The following is a 22242-nucleotide window of genomic DNA, read 5'->3' on the forward strand; positions in this document are numbered from 1 at the left end:
GTCAATGTTAGCAGAGAATTCACAAGGAAATCTCAACTCGTCGGTCAAGAGGAAGGGTCAGTGGGTGGGCTTCTCACAGGTATGTATGTGATTAATCATTTGACATTAACATGAACTATATGTAGTTGATTAAAGTGATTGTTACATGTACCACTAAAACTTCATGATAGGTATTTCATGTTATTTATTGTTTCTAATATGTTTCTACTACGTGTTTTGTAATTAGGAAATGTTTTAATGTTGTTGATCAAACTAACGTGTCATTGAAAGTGATCCGCATTCTACTGTCAAAACGCTGCTGGAAAAAATGGCAAAGATTGTTACAAATTAAGATATACTGTGCATGTAGACAATTCAACTTGAATATATTTAAGGAACATTAATATGTTCTAGTAATTATTTATATATACACCTTTATTTAACTAGGCAAGTTAGTTAAGAACAAATTCTTATTTACAATGACGGCCTACCCCGGGCCAACCCTAACAACGCTGGGCCAGTTGTGCGCCAACCTATGGGACTCCCAATCATGATGGGTTGTGATACAGCCTGGAATCGAACCAGGGTCTGTAGTTACTCCTCGAGCACTGTGATGCAGTGCATTAGACCACTGCACCACACGGGAGCCCTATATTGTTATATTGTGGATCATCAATTAATTTTTACCAAATGTATTTGTCAATTAAAACTATGACAACATATGACTTGATTCTGTTGTGACAATCATGTCAAACTGTTTTTGACAGAACCTTATATTTAGAAATAATATGATATATGAATATGTTCTTAAAATTATTTTACATATCATTGCTAAAACTAATCAGAATCATAGACAACAAGGTAACCTTGAAAGTGTACTTGCTTTCAGATGTGTTTATGATTATATGGTCAGGTACTATCAGGTGCTGTCTTCATACCATCAGTAATAGGAGTGTCTGTTATATATTTACAGACTGATGCTGTGCTGACTCATTCTTAGACCTTGTGATCTCTAGGGTGATCTAGATGAACTGTGTAATAGTGTACATTTGATCCAGGCGACTCTATATGTAGCAGGACATTGTCATGGTAATTGTGCACATTCAAGTTCACAAAAAGGGTTTTACAATTAACATCAACCCATAGCTTATATTTGGACTATGTGCACATGGGAATGTGTGAATCTCACTCCTCAGCCTAAATTGTCCCCACTCACACAGATGGAACGCCATCTTGCTGTTTAGTAAATGGGTGAGGTGTTAATGAATTACCAGGCGAGGTTAATGAATCACTGTTCTCCATCAGATAAATATGTCCTAAAATGGCGGAGGGGTGTATACTTAATAAGCAATAAGGCCCGAGGGGGTGTGAAACTGTACATGGCCAATATACCACAGCCAAGGGCTGTTCTTATGCACGACGCAAACAGTTAGTTACATAGTTTAATGGATTTGATATGAGAGGACTGAAGATGGATCAATAACATTGTAGTTACTCCACAATACTAACCTAAATGACAGAGGGAAAAGAAGGAAGCATGTACAGAATAAAACTATTCCAAAACATGCATTCTGTTCGCAACAAGGCACTTAAGTAGAACTGCAAAACAGGTGGCAAAGAAATACACTTTTTTGTTCTGAATACAAAGCGTTAAGTTTGGGGTAAATCCAACCAAACACATCATTGAGTACCACTATTCATATTTTCAAGCATGGTTGTGGCTGCATCATGTTATGAGTATACTTATCATCGACAAGGACTAAGGAGGTTTTTCTAGGATAAGAAGAAACGGAATACAGCTAAGCACAGGCAAAATCCTAGAGGAAAACTGGTTCAGTCTGCTTTTCAACAGACACTGGGATATAAAATCACCTGTCAGCAGAACAATTACCCAAAACACATGGCCAAATCTACACTGGAGTCCTGAGTGAGCTAGTCACAGTTTTGACTTATATTGGCTTGAAAATCGATGGCAAGAGTTGAAAATGGTTATCTATCACAGGAGGTTGGTGGCACCTTAATTAGGGAGAATGGGCTCGTGGTAATGACTGGAGCTATTCAGTGGAATGGTATCAAAGACATCAAGCAATGGTTTCCATGTGTTGGATGCCATTCCATTTGCAAAATTCCGGGCCGTTCACCTCTCCGCAGCCTCTTCTGCTGTCTAGCAATGATCAACTACCAATTTGACAGAGTTTAAACCATTTTGAAAAGAATAATGGGCCAATATTGTACAATTCAGGTGTGCAAAGGTCTGTCTTAGAGACTAACCCTAAAATCCTCACAGCTGTAATCGCTGCCAAAGGCGTTGTAAACTGTCGAGAAAGGACCCATTACTGATCCAAAATGGTGGCCTAATCAGGCCTAGACTAGATTATTATCATTATTTCGACATTCTAAACGCAGGGCTTTTTAGCGATTATTGAAATGGGATATTCACTGCAGTTGACTTTACTCACTAGAAAAATATAATAATGCATTATTGCATTCTGTTGTTATACCCTAGGTATGATCAGTTTCTTGTCCCATAAAAATATTAGTAGTATTAGGCCTAATATTTAGCTAAGGAATAATTGCATATGCTTCTAATTTCTAATCTCTGTCTTCACCGTTATCTTTGCACAATTACGCATCTGATTTCCCTCTGCCTCTCAGCTACAGCTATTCCTCCTAACTCATGGAGTCCCAGGAAAAGCTCTACTACAATAGCTTGTTGTACACTTAATTCAAGTATTTTATTTACTACTACTAACCTATCGAGGAGAGATTCCACCTTCCTCTTGCTTTCTGAATGTAAAATAGGGGAGTTTGAAAGGAGAGTGAGAGAGCCGTGATGGTGTAATCAAAATATCCTACACCGTATGTGTAGCCTGCTAATGTACCTTTCTGGACCTTGTTAACTGTCGAGAATAAACTCATAACTGATCCAAATGGTTGCATAATCAGGCCTAGGTTGTAAGCTATTATTTCTGCATGATCATCAAAACAGGATGTTTGAGCAGTTATATAAATTAGCCTACATAACTGCAGTTTACAGCCCTAGGCAATAAATGAGTACTCACTTTATAACAATAATTAATTCTTTATTGCACTGTGTTGCAGCTTAGAATAATTGTCATGATTAAAAACATAGGCCTAATCAATTGTGTAGTTTTGTGTGTCTGGGACTGCAGAACGCATCAGGAGGAACGCCCAGGTCTGCCATTTCATAATCTGATAACTTTATCGCACATTAACAGGTAAATGTTTATATTCCCTAATATTTAGTTAATGAATGGCCTAATATCTAGCTAATATGTAGCTTCTTACTTTGGCTACACATCTCTAACCTCTGTCTTCCAGCTGTTCCCGTGCGCAATAGGCTAGTCTACACAAGCCTCTAGACCTATTAGCATTTTGTGGAGAGATGCAGGCTTTCTCTTGCTAAATGCTTAATGTAAATTAGGCCAAAATGCCAAATGATCTACCGCACAGGACAGCCAGAGAGATGAGCTCAGTGAAAAGAAGATCCAAAGGAAATGATTATCATTCGCAAAATGTAAATCACTTGCAAAACAATTGAGCAACGAGGCAATGACATAATGTAAAAGGTGCCCGGCTAAACAGCCTTTGTTGTTGAATTGCTTAAATATGAGTTTAATATGAGTGTTCATTGAAGTATTATTTGCAGTTGTCACTATCACAATGAACACACCTTGAAGACTTGGGTTACTGAACGATCTGTGTTAGCACCTAATTAATAGGCCTACAACGTGCAGTAGGATGCGTTGATCAGATGATTAACAGGTGTACTATAGAAAGATAAACGGCCCGCTGGTGTGGTGAGGTATAATCTAGCGTTATCCCTATAGTTATCGTCCTTGGTGTGGATGATGTATAATCTATCGTTATTACTATAGTTATCGTCCTTGGTGTGGATGATGTATAATCTATCGTTATTACTATAGTTATCGTCCTTGGTGTGGATGAGGTATAATCTATCGTTATTACTATAGTTATCGTCCTTGGTGTGGATGATGTATAATCTATCGTTATTACTATAGTTATCGTCCTTGGTGTGGATGATGTATAATCTATCGTTATTACTATAGTTATCGTCCTTGGTGTGGATGATGTATAATCTATCGTTATCCCTATAGTTATCGTCCTTGGTGTGGATGATGTATAATCTATCGTTATCACTATAGTTATCGTCCTTGGTGTGGATGATGTATAATCTATCGTTATTACTATAGTTATCGTCCTTGGTGTGGATGATGTATAATCTATCGTTATTACTATAGTTATCGTCCTTGGTGTGGATGATGTATAATCTAGCGTTATCCCTATAGTTATCGTCCTTGGTGTGGATGATGTATAATCTAGCGTTATCCCTATAGTTATCGTCCTTGGTGTGGATGATGTATAATCTATCGTTATTACTATAGTTATCGTCCTTGGTGTGGATGATGTATAATCTAGCGTTATTACTATAGTTATCGTCCTTGGTGTGGATGATGTATAATCTATCGTTATTACTATAGTTATCGTCCTTGGTGTGGATGATGTATAATCTATCGTTATTACTATAGTTATCGTCCTTGGTGTGGATGATGTATAATCTATCGTTATTACTATAGTTATCGTCCTTGGTGTGGTGAGGTATAATCTATCGTTATTACTATAGTTATCGTCCTTGGTGGGATGATGTATAATCTATCGTTATTACTATAGTTATCGTCCTTGGTGTGGATGATGTATAATCTATCGTTATTACTATAGTTATCGTCCTTGGTGTGGATGATGTATAATCTATCGTTATTACTATAGTTATCGTCCTTGGTGTGGATGATGTATAATCTATCGTTATTACTATAGTTATCGTCCTTGGTGTGGATGATGTATAATCTATCGTTATTACTATAGTTATCGTCCTTGGTGTGGATGATGTATAATCTATCGTTATCCCTATAGTTATCGTCCTTGGTGTGGATGATGTATAATCTAGCGTTATTACTATAGTTATCGTCCTTGGTGTGGATGATGTATAATCTATCGTTATCACTATAGTTATCGTCCTCGTTATCTAAGAGTGTCTGGCCCAGTGCTCCAGTTGTGTTGAGAGATGTGGAGGGTCAACACCCTCAGTTGGTGCTCCCTATTTGATTACAGAAAACATGCCTTTGTCTGATCTTCCCTGTTTTTTCTTTTGCTCCACTTTTTGGTTTGCTTCCTGTCTTTGACGTTTGTGGGGTTTTATTTTGTTAGCCTGTTCTTGGGCAAATTTAGTTGTCGCTCATGGTGGGCGTTTTTTGTTGTTGTCCCAGTTGTTGATACTAATCTAATCAACTTCCAGGGGAAACCCCCATGAGCCTCTTTCAGAACCCCTCCTAAAATCCCACCTGTTTCAATTTGGTTAGTGACTCTTTGTTAGTTCCCCCTTCTAGTTGAGATCCATGTTTGGATTTCTTGCTGGGGAACTATAATTTTTATTTTTTTTACAAGAAATTGATAAACTAAATCACATGATGATGGTGCACGTTTACAAGTAGGTAGGCTAGGCTATCCTTAAACAGACATTTACCCTGCCCCCATCCCCCAATGTACATTTACATGTATCATTGTTACAGTTGTAAATATGTATATGTATATTATTATTTGTATTATTGTTTCATTCACTTTTCTTTGACCTGCACTGTTGAAGCTTGTAGCTTAATACTTTCACTGCACCCTGCAATTACATCTGCGACCCTGCGCATGTGATTAACAAAGCTAATCTAATGGAGGCCAGTCCATGTTTTCATTATACTGATCACTGATGCACTAAGTACTCCATTCCATGTTTTCATTATACTGATGATCACTGATGCACTAAGTACTCCATTCCATGTTTTCATTATACTGATGATCACTGATGCACTAAGTACTCCAGTCCATGTTTTCATTATACTGATCACTGATGCACTAAGTACTCCATTCCATGTTTTCATTATACTGATGATCACTGATGCACTAAGTACTCCATTCCATGTTTTCATTATACTGATGATCACTGATGCACTAAGTACTCCAGTCCATGTTTTCATTATACTGATCACTGATGCACTAAGTACTCCATTCCATGTTTTCATTATACTGATCACTGATGCACTAAGTACTCCATTCCATGTTTTCATTATACTGATCACTGATGCACTAAGTACTCCATTCCATGTTTTCATTATACTGATCACTGATGCACTAAGTACTCCATTCCATGTTTTCATTATACTGATCACTGATGCACTAAGTACTCCATTCCATGTTTTCATTATACTGATGCACTCAACGCTCCATTCCATGTTTTATTTGTGCACTAGTTGAACTAAAGAGCTAGAGAACAGCAATGTATATATGTTACCCCACAATGGTTTCTGTCAATTTCAACAAAAGATATAAGAAACACTGACCTACATTCACCATAAGATAATAGAACATGAAGAGGGAGAAAACAGTAGTAGTAGTTTTTACCAATGCATTTGTCACTAAGTGGTTTGGACTACAAAACACCAGCATAAACCCCCAGAGCAGGGAAGCAGTGTTTTTATGTTTAAAAGGTTTCTTCAATGTCTGACACACATCTTATCAAAGCCCTTATAGGGAATTTCAATATCATCATGATACACCATCTCTGTTCTTATTCAGATATGCTCTGGAAAAATACTGTACATTGCTGTTTTCAGTAAAAAAATGTTTTTACATTTTGATTTTGTTCATAAACATTTTATTCAGCCTATAGTGCTTTACATAATTGCATTTGGTACAAAATGCCTTACAGAATGTCATTATAATGTAAATGTTAAATCCCCAGTACAGCAGGTCAACAGTAGTTCTACTCTGCTTTTGTGTTTAAACGTTTTAATATAATGGTGTTTACTCTTCTAAGTTACAGATTGATATGGGACCAGACCAGTCCTCTTCAGCATTGTGAGGCCTCCTCTCTGAGAGTTATAATGAGTTATCATCAGGGGGCTGAGGGTGGAGCCATCCCTAAAGAAAGACAGAAGGATGGGTCACAAAACAAGGATTTTGATGAGACCATGGACCCTGATATGAGGTGTGTTTGTGTTCTTGTTGAATACATTTAGATCCTATGCTATAATTATGTAATAGATTTACATGAGGATTTTTGCCTAAATACAACACACCTCTCAAATATCTAGTAATATGTTCATATGACTTCTATGAAGGATACTGAGTTACTGCATAGTACATAGAACATATTCTAGGGGAAACCTAGTCAGTTGCATAGCTGAATGCATTCAACTGAAATGTGTCTTCCACATTTAACCCAACCCCTCTGAATCAGGGAGGTGCGGGGGGCTATCTTAATCAACACCACGTCAGTGGTGCCCAGGGAGCAGTTGTTGTTAGGGTTTTAATTGCCTTCCTCAAGGGCATAAAGGCATATTTTTCCACGTTGTCGGCTCGGGGATTCAAACCAGCAACCTTTCGGTGAAAGGCCCAACACTCTTAACCGCTAGGCTACCTACTACCCCTATAATGACTCTAAGGGAAAACTGATTTTTATCATTTTTTGCAAAACAGGTACCTTATTTAACTAAGTATTCAGACTCCTTGCTATGAGACTCAAAATTGAGCTCAGGTGCATCCTGTTTCCATTGATCATCCTTGAGATGTTTCTACAACTTGATTGGAGTACACCTGTGGTAAATGCAATTGATTGGTCATGATTTGGAAAGATACACACACCTGTCTATATAAGGTCCCAGAGTTGACAGGGCATGTCAGAGCAAAAACCAAGCCATGAGGTCTAACACTGTGCCCATGTAACGGATGTGAAATGGCTAGCTAGTTAGCGGTGGTGCGTACTAATAGCATTTCAATCGGGGACGTCACTTGCTCTGAGACCTTGAAGTAGTGATACCCCTGCTCTGCAAGGGCCACGGCTTTTGTGGAGTGATGGGTAACGATGCTTCGAGGGTGACTGTTGATGTGTGCAGAGGGTCCCTGGTTCGCGCCCGGGTCGGGGCGAGGGGACGGACTAAAGTTATACTGTTACACCCAAACCAAACACACGTGTGCCCGTCCGTGTGCGACATCGTGAACAAATTGATTTTGTCCCCCCACACCAAACGCGATAATGACATGCAGGTTGAAATATCAAAACAAACTCTGAACCAATTATATTAATTTGGGGTTGAAAAGCATTAAACATTTATGGCAAGCTAGCTAGCTTGCAGTTGCTAGCTAATTTGTCCTATTTAGCTAGCTTGCTTTTTATAGCTAATTTGTCCTGGGATATAAACATTGAGTTGTTATTTTACCTGAACTGCACAAGGTCCTCTACTCCGACAATTAATCCACACAAAATGGTCAACCAAATCGTTTCTTGTCGTCTCTCCCCCTTCCAGGCTTTTTCTTCTTTTGACTTTTTATTGCGATTGGCATCTAGTATTACCATGACGACCAATCAACCTCAGTTCATCTTTCAGAAACCCACGTGGGTATAACCAATGAGGAGATGGCACGTGGGTATCTGCTTCTATAAACCGATGAGGAGATGGGAGAGGCAGGACTTACAAGGCGATGAGCATCACAAATAGAACTGACTTCTATTTTAGCATTTGGCAACGTAGACGCTCATTGGCGCGAGCGAGCAGTGTGGGTGCAATGATGGCGGTGAGCTTTATACCAATCCAGCCGATGCTTGGCATTTCGCATGGTAATCTTAGGTTTGTGTGCGTCTGCTTGGCCATGGAAACCCATTTCATGAAACTACAGATGAAGAGTTCTTGAGCTGACGTTACTTCCAGAGGCAGTTTGGAACTCAGTAGTGAGTGTTTCAAGCGAGGATAGACGATTGTTACGTGCTATGTGCTTCAGCCCTCGGCGGTCCCGTTCTGTGAGCTTGTTTGGCCTACCACTTTGTGGCTGAGCCGTTGTTACTCCTAGACGTTTCCACTTCACAATAACAGCACTTACAGTTGACCGGGGCAGCTCTAGCAGGGCAGACATTTGACAAACTTACTTTTTGGAAAGGTGGCATCCTTTTCTCTGGTTGTATATTTTAATGAAGAGTAACCAATCAATGAATATCCCTATTAGTTTCATTGAGGGGACCTTACACCAAAATGAAGAGTTAGATTCTACGTTCTATGTTCTACTTGGAAAAGTCAATAGGATCCTAAAATGATTGTTATTTTATGTAGTTGGCCAGAATAAGAGAAGCTAAATATCACATCATGGTGACTCACATCATTATTATGTGGAAGAGAGGAATATAATAAATGTTAATTTTATTGTATTTGTTTTGTGTGTTTTGTATTTAGTGTTTTATTTGTTTTTGTGTGTTTTGCATGACTGTCTTGTACTACTAGGGGCCAATCAGAGAGAGCAGAGTCTATTTCCTCTGGTTTTCTATCAATGAAGACTGACAAATCTATGGATTACCCTGTTCATTTCAAAGTAGCAGACTCTCTACATAACAAAGGGTGAGATTCTGATGTGCAGCCAGCTGTAAATACAGGCCTATGTTGTAATAATGCTGACCTCATGAAATAAAAGATCTGTGACTTATTGTAAAGCAAAAATACACATCATGATAACAGATAGTTATAGGAAGGTTACCATGTGTTATATTATCATGATAACAGATAGTTGTAGGAAGGTTACCATGTGTTATATTATCATGATAACAGATAGGTAGGTTACCATGTGTTATATTATCATCATAACAGATACAGTGCCTTGCGAAAGTATTCGGCCCCCTTGAACTTTGCGACCTTTTGCCACATTTCAGGCTTCAAACATAAAGATATAAAACTGTATTTTTTTGTGAAGAATCAACAACAAGTGGGACACAATCATGAAGTGGAACGACATTTATTGGATATTTCAAACTTTTTTAACAAATCAAAAACTAAAAAATTGGGCGTGCAAAATTATTCAGCCCCTTTACTTTCAGTGCAGCAAACTCTCTCCAGAAGTTCAGTGAGGATCTCTGAATGATCCAATGTTGACCTAAATGACTAATGATGATAAATACAATCCACCTGTGTGTAATCAAGTCTCCGTATAAATGCACCTGCACTGTGATAGTCTCAGAGGTCCGTTAAAAGCGCAGAGAGCATCATGAAGAACAAGCAACACACCAGGCAGGTCCGAGATACTGTTGTGAAGAAGTTTAAAGCCGGATTTGGATACACAAAGATTTCCCAAGCTTTAAACATCCCAAGGAGCACTGTGCAAGCGATAATATTGAAATGGAAGGAGTATCAGACCACTGCAAATCTACCAAGACCTGGCCGTCCCTCTAAACTTTCAGCTCATACAAGGAGAAGACTGATCAGAGATGCAGCCAAGAGGCCCATGATCACTCTGGATGAACTGCAGAGATCTACAGCTGAGGTGGGAGACTCTGTCCATAGGACAACAATCAGTCGTATATTGCACAAATCTGGCATTTATGGAAGAGTGGCAAGAAGAAAGACATTTCTTAAAGATATCCATAAAAAGTGTTGTTTAAAGTTTGCCACAAGCCACCTGGGAGACACACCAAACATGTGGAAGAAGGTGCTCTGGTCAGATGAAACCAAAATTGAACTTTTTGGCAACAATGCAAAATGTTATGTTTGGCGTAAAAGCAACACAGCGCATCACCCTGAACACACCATCCCCACTGTCAAACATGGTGGTCGCAGCATCATGGTTTGGGCCTGCTTTTCTTCAGCAGGGACAGGGAAGATGGTTAAAATTGATGGAAAGATGGATGGAGCCAAATACAGGACCATTCTGGAAGAATGATGGAGTCTGATGGAGTCTGCAAAAGACCTGAGACTGGGACGGAGATTTGTCTTCCAACAAGACAATGATCCAAAACATAAAGCAAAATATACAATGGAATGGTTCAAAAATAAACATATCCAGGTGTTAGAATGGCCAAGTCAATGTCCAGACCTGAATTCAATCAAGAATCTGTGGAAAGAACTGAAAACTGCTGTTCACAAATGCTCTCCATCCAACCTCACTGAGCTCGAGCTGTTTTGCAAGGAGGAATGGGAAAAAATTTCAGTCTCTCGATGTGCAAAACTGATAGAGACATACCCCAAGCGACTTACAGCTGTAATCGCAGCAAACAGGTGACGTTACAAAGTATTAACTTAAGGGGGCTGAATAATTTTGCACGCAGATAGTTAAAAAGGTAGGTTGCATGTTATATTATCCAATTTTTCAGTTTTTGATTTGTTAAAAAAGTTTGAAATATCCAATAAATGTCGTTACACTTCATGATTGTGTCCCACTTGTTGTTGATTCTTCACAAAAAATACAGTTTTATATCTTTATGTTTGAAGCCTGAAATGTGGCAAAAGGTCGCAAAGTTCAAGGGGGCCGAATACTTTCGCAAGGCACTGTAGGTATAGGTAGGTTGCCATGTGTTATATTATCATGATAACAGATAGTTAAAGGTAGGTTACCATGTGTTATATTATCATGATAACAGATAGGTAGGTTACCATGTGTTATATTATCATGATAATAGATAGTTATAGGAAGGTCACCATGTGTTATATTATCATGATAACAGATAGGTAGGTTACCATGTGTTATATTATCATGATAACAGATAGTTATAGGAAGGTCACCATGTGTTATATTATCATGATAATAGATAGTTATAGGAAGGTCACCATGTGTTATATTATCATGATAACAGATAGGTAGGTTACCATGTGTTATATTATCATGATAACAGATAGGTAGGTTACCATGTGTTATATTATCATGATAACAGATAGGTAGGTTACCATGTGTTATATTATCATGATAACAGATAGGTAGGTTACCATGTGTTATATTATCATGATAATAGATAGTTATAGGAAGGTCACCATGTGTTATATTATCATGATAACAGATAGGTAGGTTACCATGTGTTATATTATCATGATAACAGATAGTTGTAGGAAGGTTACCATGTGTTATATTATCATGATAACAGATAGGTAGGTTACCATGTGTTATATTATCATGATAACAGATAGGTAGGTTACCATGTGTTATATTATCATGATAATAGATAGTTATAGGAAGGTCACCATGTGTTATATTATCATGATAACAGATAGGTAGGTTACCATGTGTTATATTATCATGATAACAGATAGTTGTAGGAAGGTTACCATGTGTTATATTATCATGATAACAGATAGGTAGGTTACCATGTGTTATATTATCATGATAACAGATAGTTGTAGGAAGGTTACCATGTGTTATATTATCATGATAACAGATAGTTGTAGGAAGGTTACCATGTGTTATATTATCATGATAACAGATAGTTGTAGGAAGGTTACCATGTGTTATATTATCATGATAACAGATAGGTAGGTTACCATGTGTTATATTATCAGGCCATTATGTGTTAAACTGAACTGATGAGGTTATTTTGATCAATGTGTTTGATACCTGTCATTTACAATTCCCATCAAGGCCAGTAGATGTATCCTGTGATATCTGCTCTGAGGTCCAAGCTGTGAAGTTCTGTCAGACCTGCAGTGTGTCCTACTGTGAGACCCACATCAGACAGCACTATACAATAGCAGCACTGCAGAGACACACACTGGTGGATGTGACTGGAGACCTGGTGCAGAAACTCTGTAAACATGACTACAGTCCTCTGGATGTGTTCTGCAGGACAGACCAGATGATGATCTGCAGTCAGTGTGCAGAGACAAACCACAAAGGACATGATACCATCCTCCTTGAGACAAAGAAAGCAGGAAGACAGGTAACTAGTTCTCTTTTCTTTCGGTGTTGTGCAGTTCCAGTAAATGTCTGAACACTCCTTAATTAACACTAGAACCGTTGGGACTCGAGACATCCCAGTTTGGGCCGTCAACATTCTAACAGCCCAATAAAAACATTTCATATGTGCTACGGCAACAATAATCCTTTGGCTGTGTTCATGAAGGTCTTAGTATTATTAGTTCTGATTAGGATCTGCAATTATCTGCTGTTGAGGAAGTGGCTACTCTTCCTGGGGTCCAAACAGGAAACTAAACACAACCCATAAAATACATAATACACGTAGAATATATTACACTATATTTATGTTACAATGAAATAACTTGGCAGACACAATACAATGCAAAACATATGATCTCTTCACAGTCCTCGTCGAGTTGTAAAGGGTTCTTTTATCTGGTTTTTAATCTGGTTTTATTGCGATCAAACATTACATGGGAAAGGGGATACCTAGTCAGTTGTACAACTGAACACATTCAACTGAAATGTGTCTTCCGTTATTTGAAAGTATGACAGAAATCCATGCTTTGGTTCAGTTTTCCTGGCACTGTTTCCACACACACGTGTTTTAGCATTTGTGGCTCAAATTCAAGTCATGGGACCGATATTAGCCTTTTTCGTGCCTCATGTCCAAATCATCCAAAAGTACTGTATCTAAAATTGATTGTGAAGCTCAACAAAGTCACTTAAATGCTAATATGTGTCGCATGACTTTAATGAGATGTGTACAATAATTGCTAAAATGTTAGCATGTGTCAACAGTGCCAATGAAGCTAAACCTAAGCATGGATTGCTGTCATACTGTTTCCATTGACTGTTTTAGAGGACTAAGGAAAACAATATTTCATTTTGTAATTTGGGGGAACGACACCATCATTATTTTGTTTATGCAGGTCTTAATAAATATTATTGAACTAAATGTATTTCAAAAGAACAGAATAGGAGTTTAATTATGTTACTAGTCTGTTCTTAGTATCCTAGGCTATATGCTGCCGGGAGTGGAATTGCAGTTAGTCGTCAAAAATGTAATATTTTGAAATAGTCTTTCCACTACATTTTGAGAGTTGATTGGGAAATGTAGGTGATTTAGAAACCTTAGTATCTGTAATACCATTATTGAAATCAAAGTGTGTGACCTGCATGAACCTCTGTAACATAATTTGAGAAAGTCGCTTTTTGGGAAGCTCCTTTCCCTTCTTTGTCAGGTACACATGCTGCACTGTTCATCAGTCTCTTCATTTGTTAATATTGTCTCCCATCAGACTATTGTCAATTTAATCTTCTTTAGACTACATACATTTCCATAGGCTTCTGTGAAATTAGTTTCAATATAGTTGATGTGTAGTTTTGATGGGCTATTAGTCGGATGTGCAGCCGGATGAAGGAAGGGCTGAAGGAAGGGCTGAAGGAAGGGCTGAAGGAAGGGCAGGGGGAGAAGAACGTCCTCCTAAAACGGCTTATAATACATTATGTTTGTGATATGTAATTATAGTTTTTGTACGATTTTATTTTTATATATACACTTAACAAAAATATAAATGCAACATGCAACAATTTCATTGCTTTTACTGAGTTACAGTTCATATGAGGAAATCAGTCAGTTGAAGTAAATTCATTGGGCCCTAATATATGGATTCCACATGACTGGGAATACAGATATGCATCTGTTGGTCACAGATATCGTACAAAAGGGGCCTCACAATGGGCTTCAGGATCTCGTCATGATAGTTTTGTGCATTCAAATTGTCATCGACAAAATGCAATTTTGTTGGTTGTCCGTAGCTTATGCCTGCCCATACAATAACCGCCATCACAATGTTGACATCAGCAAACCGCTCGCCCAGAAAACACCGTACACGTGGTCTGTGGTTGTAAGGCCGATTGAATGTACTGCCAAATTCTCTAAAACAACAAATGTTCATTTTTCTATCATAAGCAGTCTCGGCTTATTGTAGAGAAACGAACATTCATTCTCTGGCAACAGGCTCTGGTGGAGATTCCTGCAGTCAGCATGCCAGTTGCACACTCCCTCAAAGCACGAGACAACTGGCAATGTGTTGTTTGACAAAACTGCACATTTTAGTGTGCACATTGTAATGATCATACTGTTTACTCAGCTTTTTGAAACGCAAAACCTGTCATGTGGATGGATTATCATGGCAAAAAAAATGCTCACTAAAAGTGCTCACTAAAAATGCTCACTAAAAATGCTCACTAAGAAAAAAATAAGATTTCTGTGCAATAGAACATTTCTGGGATCTTTAATTTCAGCTCAAGAAACATGGGACCAACAATTTACATGTTGTGTTTTCTATTTTTGTTTCGTGCTATTTTCTCAAACAATAACCAGAAAAAAGAGACAATGAACAGACGCACAGAAATATCAACAAACATCAATGACATCACACCTGCTCAGACGCACATGTTCCCACCCATACACATCATGTGTCTCACAACCACACTCCCCCTCCATCTCCTGCCATACTCTATGCCATAGAAATAATCATGCATTTCATTCATCCACTGTTGTAGTGATGGAGTATCATTTGATTTCCAGTTTTTAAGTAGGAAGTCTTTTCAAAATCATTAATGAGAAAGGTACTGTATGGTCCACCCCATTGGGTATCTCACCGCTCTCCCAAATACCATGTCTTGAAATATGCAGATTAACAGTTAACATGCATTGGAAAAGTTGTAACAACGACAGTGTGATAAATGTACTTATTTAGGAAAAGTCAAGGATGGAGGGGGACATGACTTTAAAAATGGACTTTTACAATGTTAAATTCACAACGTTGTTCAATATATGTCATCTGCACTTTCAGCGTTGCAGAAGAATATCAAAAGCAGTTGATGTATCTTTGAAAAAACATCTGTTTTACATTTAGCAAAATATTTTGTTTTGAAGAAATTACTAATTCTAATTTTGTTTTCCCAGCCTAAGAGTTTTGATAGAGACCAACACACAACGTTGGCCGCGGATGATGGTAGGTACAGTTTACAGTATGTGGAAACAGAATAAACTGAGCCAAACAATATTATTTCATTTGAATCTCAATTTTATAGGATACATTTTGTAATACGTCAATTGTTTTCCTTTAACTGCTGGTATAAATAGTACAAATGTGTGTTTGGAATGTCAATGAAGTCTGTTTTTCAATCACCCATTATTCCTTCACTAGTGCTGCCCCCTCCTGGTGACTTCCAGGTCCTGTTGCTGACGTCAGACTCTGTGTCTCTGAGCTGGGGTCCTCCTGAAGAGTTGAAGGGACCACAGAAGTTCAGAGTGACCTGGGGTTGTGATGTGGAACCGTGCAGTATAGGGGTGAAAAATGTTCATGAAGTTGAAATCAGCAGACTCAACCCTGGTAAAAAGTACCAGTTCAATGTGGCTACAGAGGGAGAAGATGGAAGCCAAAGCAGATGGATCTCAGCCTCCCTATCCGCAGGTACAGTATGTCTCAGCATCCCTATCTGCATCCTCAGCATCCCTATCCGCAGGTACAGTAGGATAACGTGTGTTTTTATTCACACTACGTTTTAGTCATTTAGCAGACACTCTACCCTGAGCAATTAGGGTTAAGTGCCTTGCTCAACGGAAAATCAACAGATTTTTCAGAGTCGGCTCAGGGATTCAAACCAGCGACCTTTCGTTTACTGGCCCAACACACTTAACCACTAGAGTACCTCTCATCCACATACTTCACTGCATCATTACCTACCTGCAGACTGCATCATTCATTCATTCCTAGAGACATTTTGGGACTCTGTCAAAAACAGCCCATCTCTTCTAAACAAGTATAGGTTTTATTACAGTGCTCCAAGTACCCATATTTAAAGATGTTCCATTTGGAAGAGACCTCTTCAATCTCAGCTGGATTGGCTGAAGAGATGGAGAAAGTCCATATCCTACTGCAGGCCAGGAACCGAGCCAATACTGACGACTGCCACAAAACACTTTCAAACCTACAGCCCGGCACCAAGTACACTGTTTGTGTTGCAACTGTGCTGAACAATGGGGAGTAGAGTGAACCGGTCTCTACAACCATCCGCACTAGTCAGAGATCTTCCACCAATTACAACTCATCGTGTGTTTACCAGTAACTAGAGAGATGTTGTTACATTAGATGCTTTCTCAAAAGCCCTGACCTTATTTGACCTTTCCCCCGCAAGGCTGAACACATTATATTAACTGTTTAACCAATATATTTTTTTAAAGTGAAGCGAGCAAGCAAATTGTTTTTAAAGTAGAACCTCTTCTTAATAATATACTATAGCAATCTTAGTACAACACCGAGCAAGATGTTGGCCTCCTGGAGGCTAAGAGAGCCATAGTTCAGCCATTATCCGAGAGGGAGTTGTGTATCTCTTTGTTTCGGGCAAAGGACCAAAACAGTCCTGCAGAACCCTGCTGTGAGGTTAGTCAAAAGTAGGAAAAGGCTGCAAAAGAGCAACCAATACAGCTTGGGTCGGTTTACCTTCCGCTGGCAAACGTAACAGGATTTACAGAACGCCACAACATCCTGTTTCAGACCAGACCAGAAGAAGTTACGCAAGATATAGTCATGCGTCTTGTTGATCCCAAGATGGCCTGCCATACTACCATCATGAGCCCACCTCAGTATCGCTTGTCGAAGTGTAACTAGAATGACAATTTGAGATATACTGGGCCAATTGACTTGCCCAAGATTGGCATTTCCTCATCAGCCCACCATCTCTGTCAAATTAACCCACACAAACTTGATCAAACTCCTCTCAACGTATCTCAGCAAAACCTTTTTTCCCCCCACTCATGGGTACTTTTCTGATAACCCATCAGGTTCTTCTACTCTGGGTTCCTTACAAATGACAGGATTTGGCACAACCTTCACTTCCTTCAAATCGTTGACCAAAATGAATGAAACCCCCTTCATCGGTAGACTAGGCCTCACTCCAACGATAATGGAACCAAAAACAAGATCAAACTCGAGTTCCACATTATACAAAGGATCTTACATGCACTCCATCTCCACACCTTGTACAAACACTGTAACCAGTTGCTGAAGTGTCAGACAAAGGGCAAAACATCCTCCAAAAGGAAGGATTGAGCTGCATCAGTTTCTCATAGTATCTTCACAGGCTGTTTAACAGCATCACCATTATGCAGAGACACGAACCCTTCTGAAACAAAGGGTTCATACACATCTGATCTAAACAGGATTTGGGGAGATACGTCTCTGATTGGGACTGGGTTTAACGGGCTGGAGTGATCCCACAAGAAGAAACTGCTTACTCTCTCTAAAAATGTTTCAATTTAGGCCACTTAGACTATGTCCTTTGTCATGGCAGTAATGACACACTTGCGGATACAAATAACCAGTTTTCTGACGATCCTTGTTTTTGGACACGGGTAAAAGACTGAAACCTCGTAGTAGGAGGTGACTTCTCTTCTCTCTTATGTAGGGAGAACTACTGGGTGCTTTGCTTGTGAAGGTAGTTTTATGTGTCAACACAAACTCATCAGCAGCTGCAGCTTTCTCAAGTGTGAGATCCTTGTGCTCATAAATGTAGGAAGCAACCCTTTTGTGAAGGCAATTCTTTAACTGCTCAAGTACTATGAGTCTTTGAATCATCAAGGTCTTTGACCTCTTGTGAACCACACCACTGATCAAAATTGTTCCCTTACGAATTCAACATGGCTTTGTGATTCTGTGTTTTGTCATTTAAAAAACATTTCTGTATGCCTGTGGGACCAACTTGTAAACAGGAAGTATAGCAGCTTTAAAAGTGTCATAATCTGAACTCTGGTCAAGAGAAAGCGGTATACACTTTCATGAGCTTTCCTCACAAGAACACTTTGGAGGAGCAGTGACCAGATATAACACGGCAATTCGCTCAAACACGTAAAATATATACTGTACCTCCATCTCCTTACCGCTGAAAGGCGGTGCAAGCTGGCTGTTCCGACCAAGATCAAACACTATTGAGGGTGCAGGATAGACTGACCTGATTCAAAGTGCTTCCAGCTCTCTCTCTTTTAATTGATTAGCATGCTCGTGTTCTTGTTCTCGTTCTCTGGCAGCACATTCTTATCGTTCTGTTTTAACCAAATGGCCTGCAGTACCAATGAACTCTGACTACTGTTTTTGGGTTCAACATGTACCACTTTGATGTCATAATGCTTTGCAATGAGAAGATTTGTCTTCATACATTTATCAAGTAACTCCCAAGTAGAATTCTCCACAAATGCTCCCAAATCAAAGTCCATCTGTTTTGTTTATTAGCTTGTGTGTTTATGCACTTTTTCACAGATTTCACCACCCTCTGAGTGGTTGTCAGTAACAGAAATTCTTCCACAAAAGTGTATTTTGAAAACTCAAATCTCTGGGCACAGTAGAGCTTCAGAGTAGCTGATTAGAGTGACTCTCATACTCATGGAAAACGATATCCCAGACTTGCCCCCAATGAGAAAACCAATATTGTTGCTCAACAGAAATAGGGAACTAACAAAAAATACCTGAACAACCAGAATGAAACAGGTGGGGTTTTAGGAGGGGTTCTTAGACACCCATGGCATGTTCCCTGAAAGATGACTAGCAACAAGAATCTGGGTCCTAAAAGATACCCCCATAAGTGCCCACTTAAGTTGCCCCGAGAAAAGACAAACCAAAATAAAAACCCACGCCAACGTATAATATGGAGCTAAAAGCAATTGGAGCAAATCAAAGGGGAGAACACAGGATAAAATACTTCATTTGTATCAGACTCAAAGAGTAAGAGCTAAACCGTGGTCAAGAACTTCCAGCATCTCTCATGCCAAATGGAGCACCTGGGTCAGCTGCTCTTAAATATCCCCTGTGCCAGCACAACTGACTAATGAGGCAACAGGTGAAACACATCCTGAACAACGAGGATGATTCCAATCAGGTCAAACCCAAACAGAACCATCCTCGAAAAAAAAATTGAGCACAACCCCAAAACCTATAACACTCCTGTAATATGTTTCTGGAGTTAAACTGTAGCCCTGACAATAATGTATTTTCCCTTAGTACCTCCTGCTCCAGACCAGCTGAATGTTGACTTAGTGGACACCACATCAGCTGCTGTTAGCTGGAACCAGCCACCAGGATTGGACCAAACCCAACATCAGTACCAGATCTCCTACCACTGTCCAGGGACAGAACCACACATCACTACCACGTCTTCACCCAGCATCACTCTCTCTGACCTGCAAGGTGGTACTCAGTACTCTGTCTCTGTCTGTACTGTGCTGGAAGATGGAAGGACAAGTCAACTGGTGTCAACAACCCTCACCACAAGTAAGGAAGTACACTATTTGTTTTTGCATGTGTTTTGTTGTTATTATTATAGACTTAGTCTATTACCAAATAGGGCTATCTTCTGTATACCCCTTTACCTTGTCACAACACAACTGATTGGCTCAAACACCATTAAGAAGTAAATACATTCAACACATTAACTTGTATGAATGCACACCTGAAATGCATTCCAGGTGACTACTGTTACGGTTTTCTTCCGTCGAAGGAGAGTCGGACCAAAATGCAGCGTGGTTAATTCGATACATGTTTAATAGACGAATAAACACGATCAATACAAAAACAATAAACGTACGTGAAAACCGAAACAGCCTAAACTGGTGCAAACTAACACAGAGAGAGGAACAATCACCCACAAACACACAGTGAAACCCAGGCTACCTAAATATGGTTCCCAATCAGAGACAACGAGAATCACCTGACTCTGATTGAGAACCGCCTCAGGCAGCCATAGACTATGCTAGACACCCCACAAAACAAAGACAAAAACGCACCACAAAAACCCATGTCACACCCTGGCCTGACCAAATAAATGAAGACAAACATAATATACTACGACCAAGGCGTGACAGAACCCCCCCCTAAGGTGCGGACTCCCGGACGCACATCAAAACAATAGGGAGGGTCCAGGTGGGCGTCTGTCCATGGTGGCGGCTCCGGCGCGGGACGTGGACCCCACTCTATCAATGTCTTAGTTCCTCCCCCTCGCGTCCTAGGATAGTCTACCTTCGCCGCCGACCATGGCCTAGTAGTCCTCACCCAGAACCCCACTGCACTGAGGGGCAGCTGGGGACTGAGGGGCAGCTCGGGACTGAGGGAAGCCCGGCACTGAGGGGAAGCCCGGCACTGAGAGGAAGCTCAGGCAGGTAGTTGGATCCGGCAGATCCTGGCTGGCTGCCAGATCTAGAAGAGTCTGGTTGACTGGCAGATCTGGAAGAGTCTGGCTGACTGGCAGATCTGGAAGAGTCTGGCTGACTGGCAGATCTGGAAGAGTCTGGCTGACTGGCTGACTGGAAGAGTCTGGCTGACTGGCAGATCTGGAAGAGTCTGCTCCATGGCACTGGCAGCTCTGGCTGCTCCATGCAGACTGGCATCTCTGGCTGCTCCATGCAGACTGACATCTCTGGCTGCTCCATGCAGACTGACATCTCTGGCTGCTCCTTGCAGACTGACCTCTCTGGCTGCTCCTTGCAGACTGACATCTCTGGCTGCTCCTTGCAGACTGACATCTCTGGCTGCTCCATGCAGGCTGACAGCTCTGGCTGCTCCATGCAGGCTGACAGCTCTGGCTGCTCCATGCAGGCTGACAGCTCAGGCTGCTCCATGCAGGCTGGCAGCTCAGGCTGCTCCATGCAGGCTGGCAGCTCAGGCTGCTCCATGCAGGCTGGCAGCTCAGGCTGTTCCATGCAGGCTGGCAGCTCTGAACAGGCAGGAGACTCCAGCAGCGCTGTAGAGGAGGAAGGTTCTGGCAGCGCTGAACATGTGGGAGACTCCGGCAGCGCAGGAGAGGAGGAAGGCTCTGGCTGCGCTAAACAGGCAGGAGACTCCAGCAGCGCTGTAATGGAGGAAGGCTCTGGCTGCGCTGAACAGGCGGGAGACTCCGGCAGCGCAGGAGAGGAGGAAGCCTCTGGCTGCGCTGAACAGGCGGGAGGTTCCGGCAGCACTAAACAGGCGGGAGATTCCGACAGCACTGGAGAGGAGAAAGGCTCTGGCAGCGCTGAACATGCGAGGCGCACTGAAGGCCTGGTGCGTGGTGCTGGCACTGGTGGTACTGGGCCGAGGACACGCACAGGAAGCCTGGTGCGGGGAGCTGCCACCGGAGGACTGGTGTGTGAAGGTGGCACAGGATGGGCCGGACCGTGAAGGCTTACTGGAGAGCCTGAGAGCAGGACTGGCACAGGACGTGCAAGGCTAGGGAGGTGCACAGGAGGCCTGGTGCGTGAGGCTGGCACAATCTTCACCAGCCGACTAACACGCACCTCAGGACGAGTATGGAGCGCTGACCCAGGTGCCATCAAATCCCAGACACGCTCAGTCGGGCGAATATCTTGCATACTACGCCAAATCAACTGCTCTCTCTCGTCACTCTCCTCCAATTCTATTAACACCTCCTCGAGCGTCTCCTCATCTCCCATCCGTGCACTCTCCTCCATTCTGTCCA

The 22242-nt window shown here is 40.8% G+C and overlaps 1 protein-coding gene across 2 annotated transcripts; it reads left to right on the forward strand.

Moving 5' to 3' along the window:
* The first annotated feature begins 6776 nt into the window (after positions 1–6776).
* On the forward strand, positions 6777–20880 carry LOC118373867 (ephrin type-A receptor 2-like). 2 transcript variants are annotated; one of them, XM_052465020.1, is made up of 6 exons: positions 6777–7054; positions 9339–9452; positions 12451–12748; positions 15710–15752; positions 15948–16214; positions 19794–20880. In XM_052465020.1, the coding sequence occupies exons 1-6, from the start codon at positions 6864–6866 to the stop codon at positions 20204–20206; spliced, it is 1326 nt and encodes a 441-aa protein (XP_052320980.1). In that variant the 5' UTR covers positions 6777–6863; the 3' UTR covers positions 20207–20880. The 2 variants fall into 2 exon arrangements, with proteins under 2 accessions (XP_052320980.1, XP_052320979.1); XM_052465019.1 differs by having other exon boundaries at positions 6778–7054; positions 15704–15752.
* The last annotated feature ends 1362 nt before the right edge of the window (positions 20881–22242 follow it).

Source organism: Oncorhynchus keta, chromosome 16 (assembly GCF_023373465.1).
Source record: "Oncorhynchus keta strain PuntledgeMale-10-30-2019 chromosome 16, Oket_V2, whole genome shotgun sequence".
NCBI classification, from domain to species: Eukaryota; Metazoa; Chordata; class Actinopteri; order Salmoniformes; family Salmonidae; genus Oncorhynchus; species Oncorhynchus keta.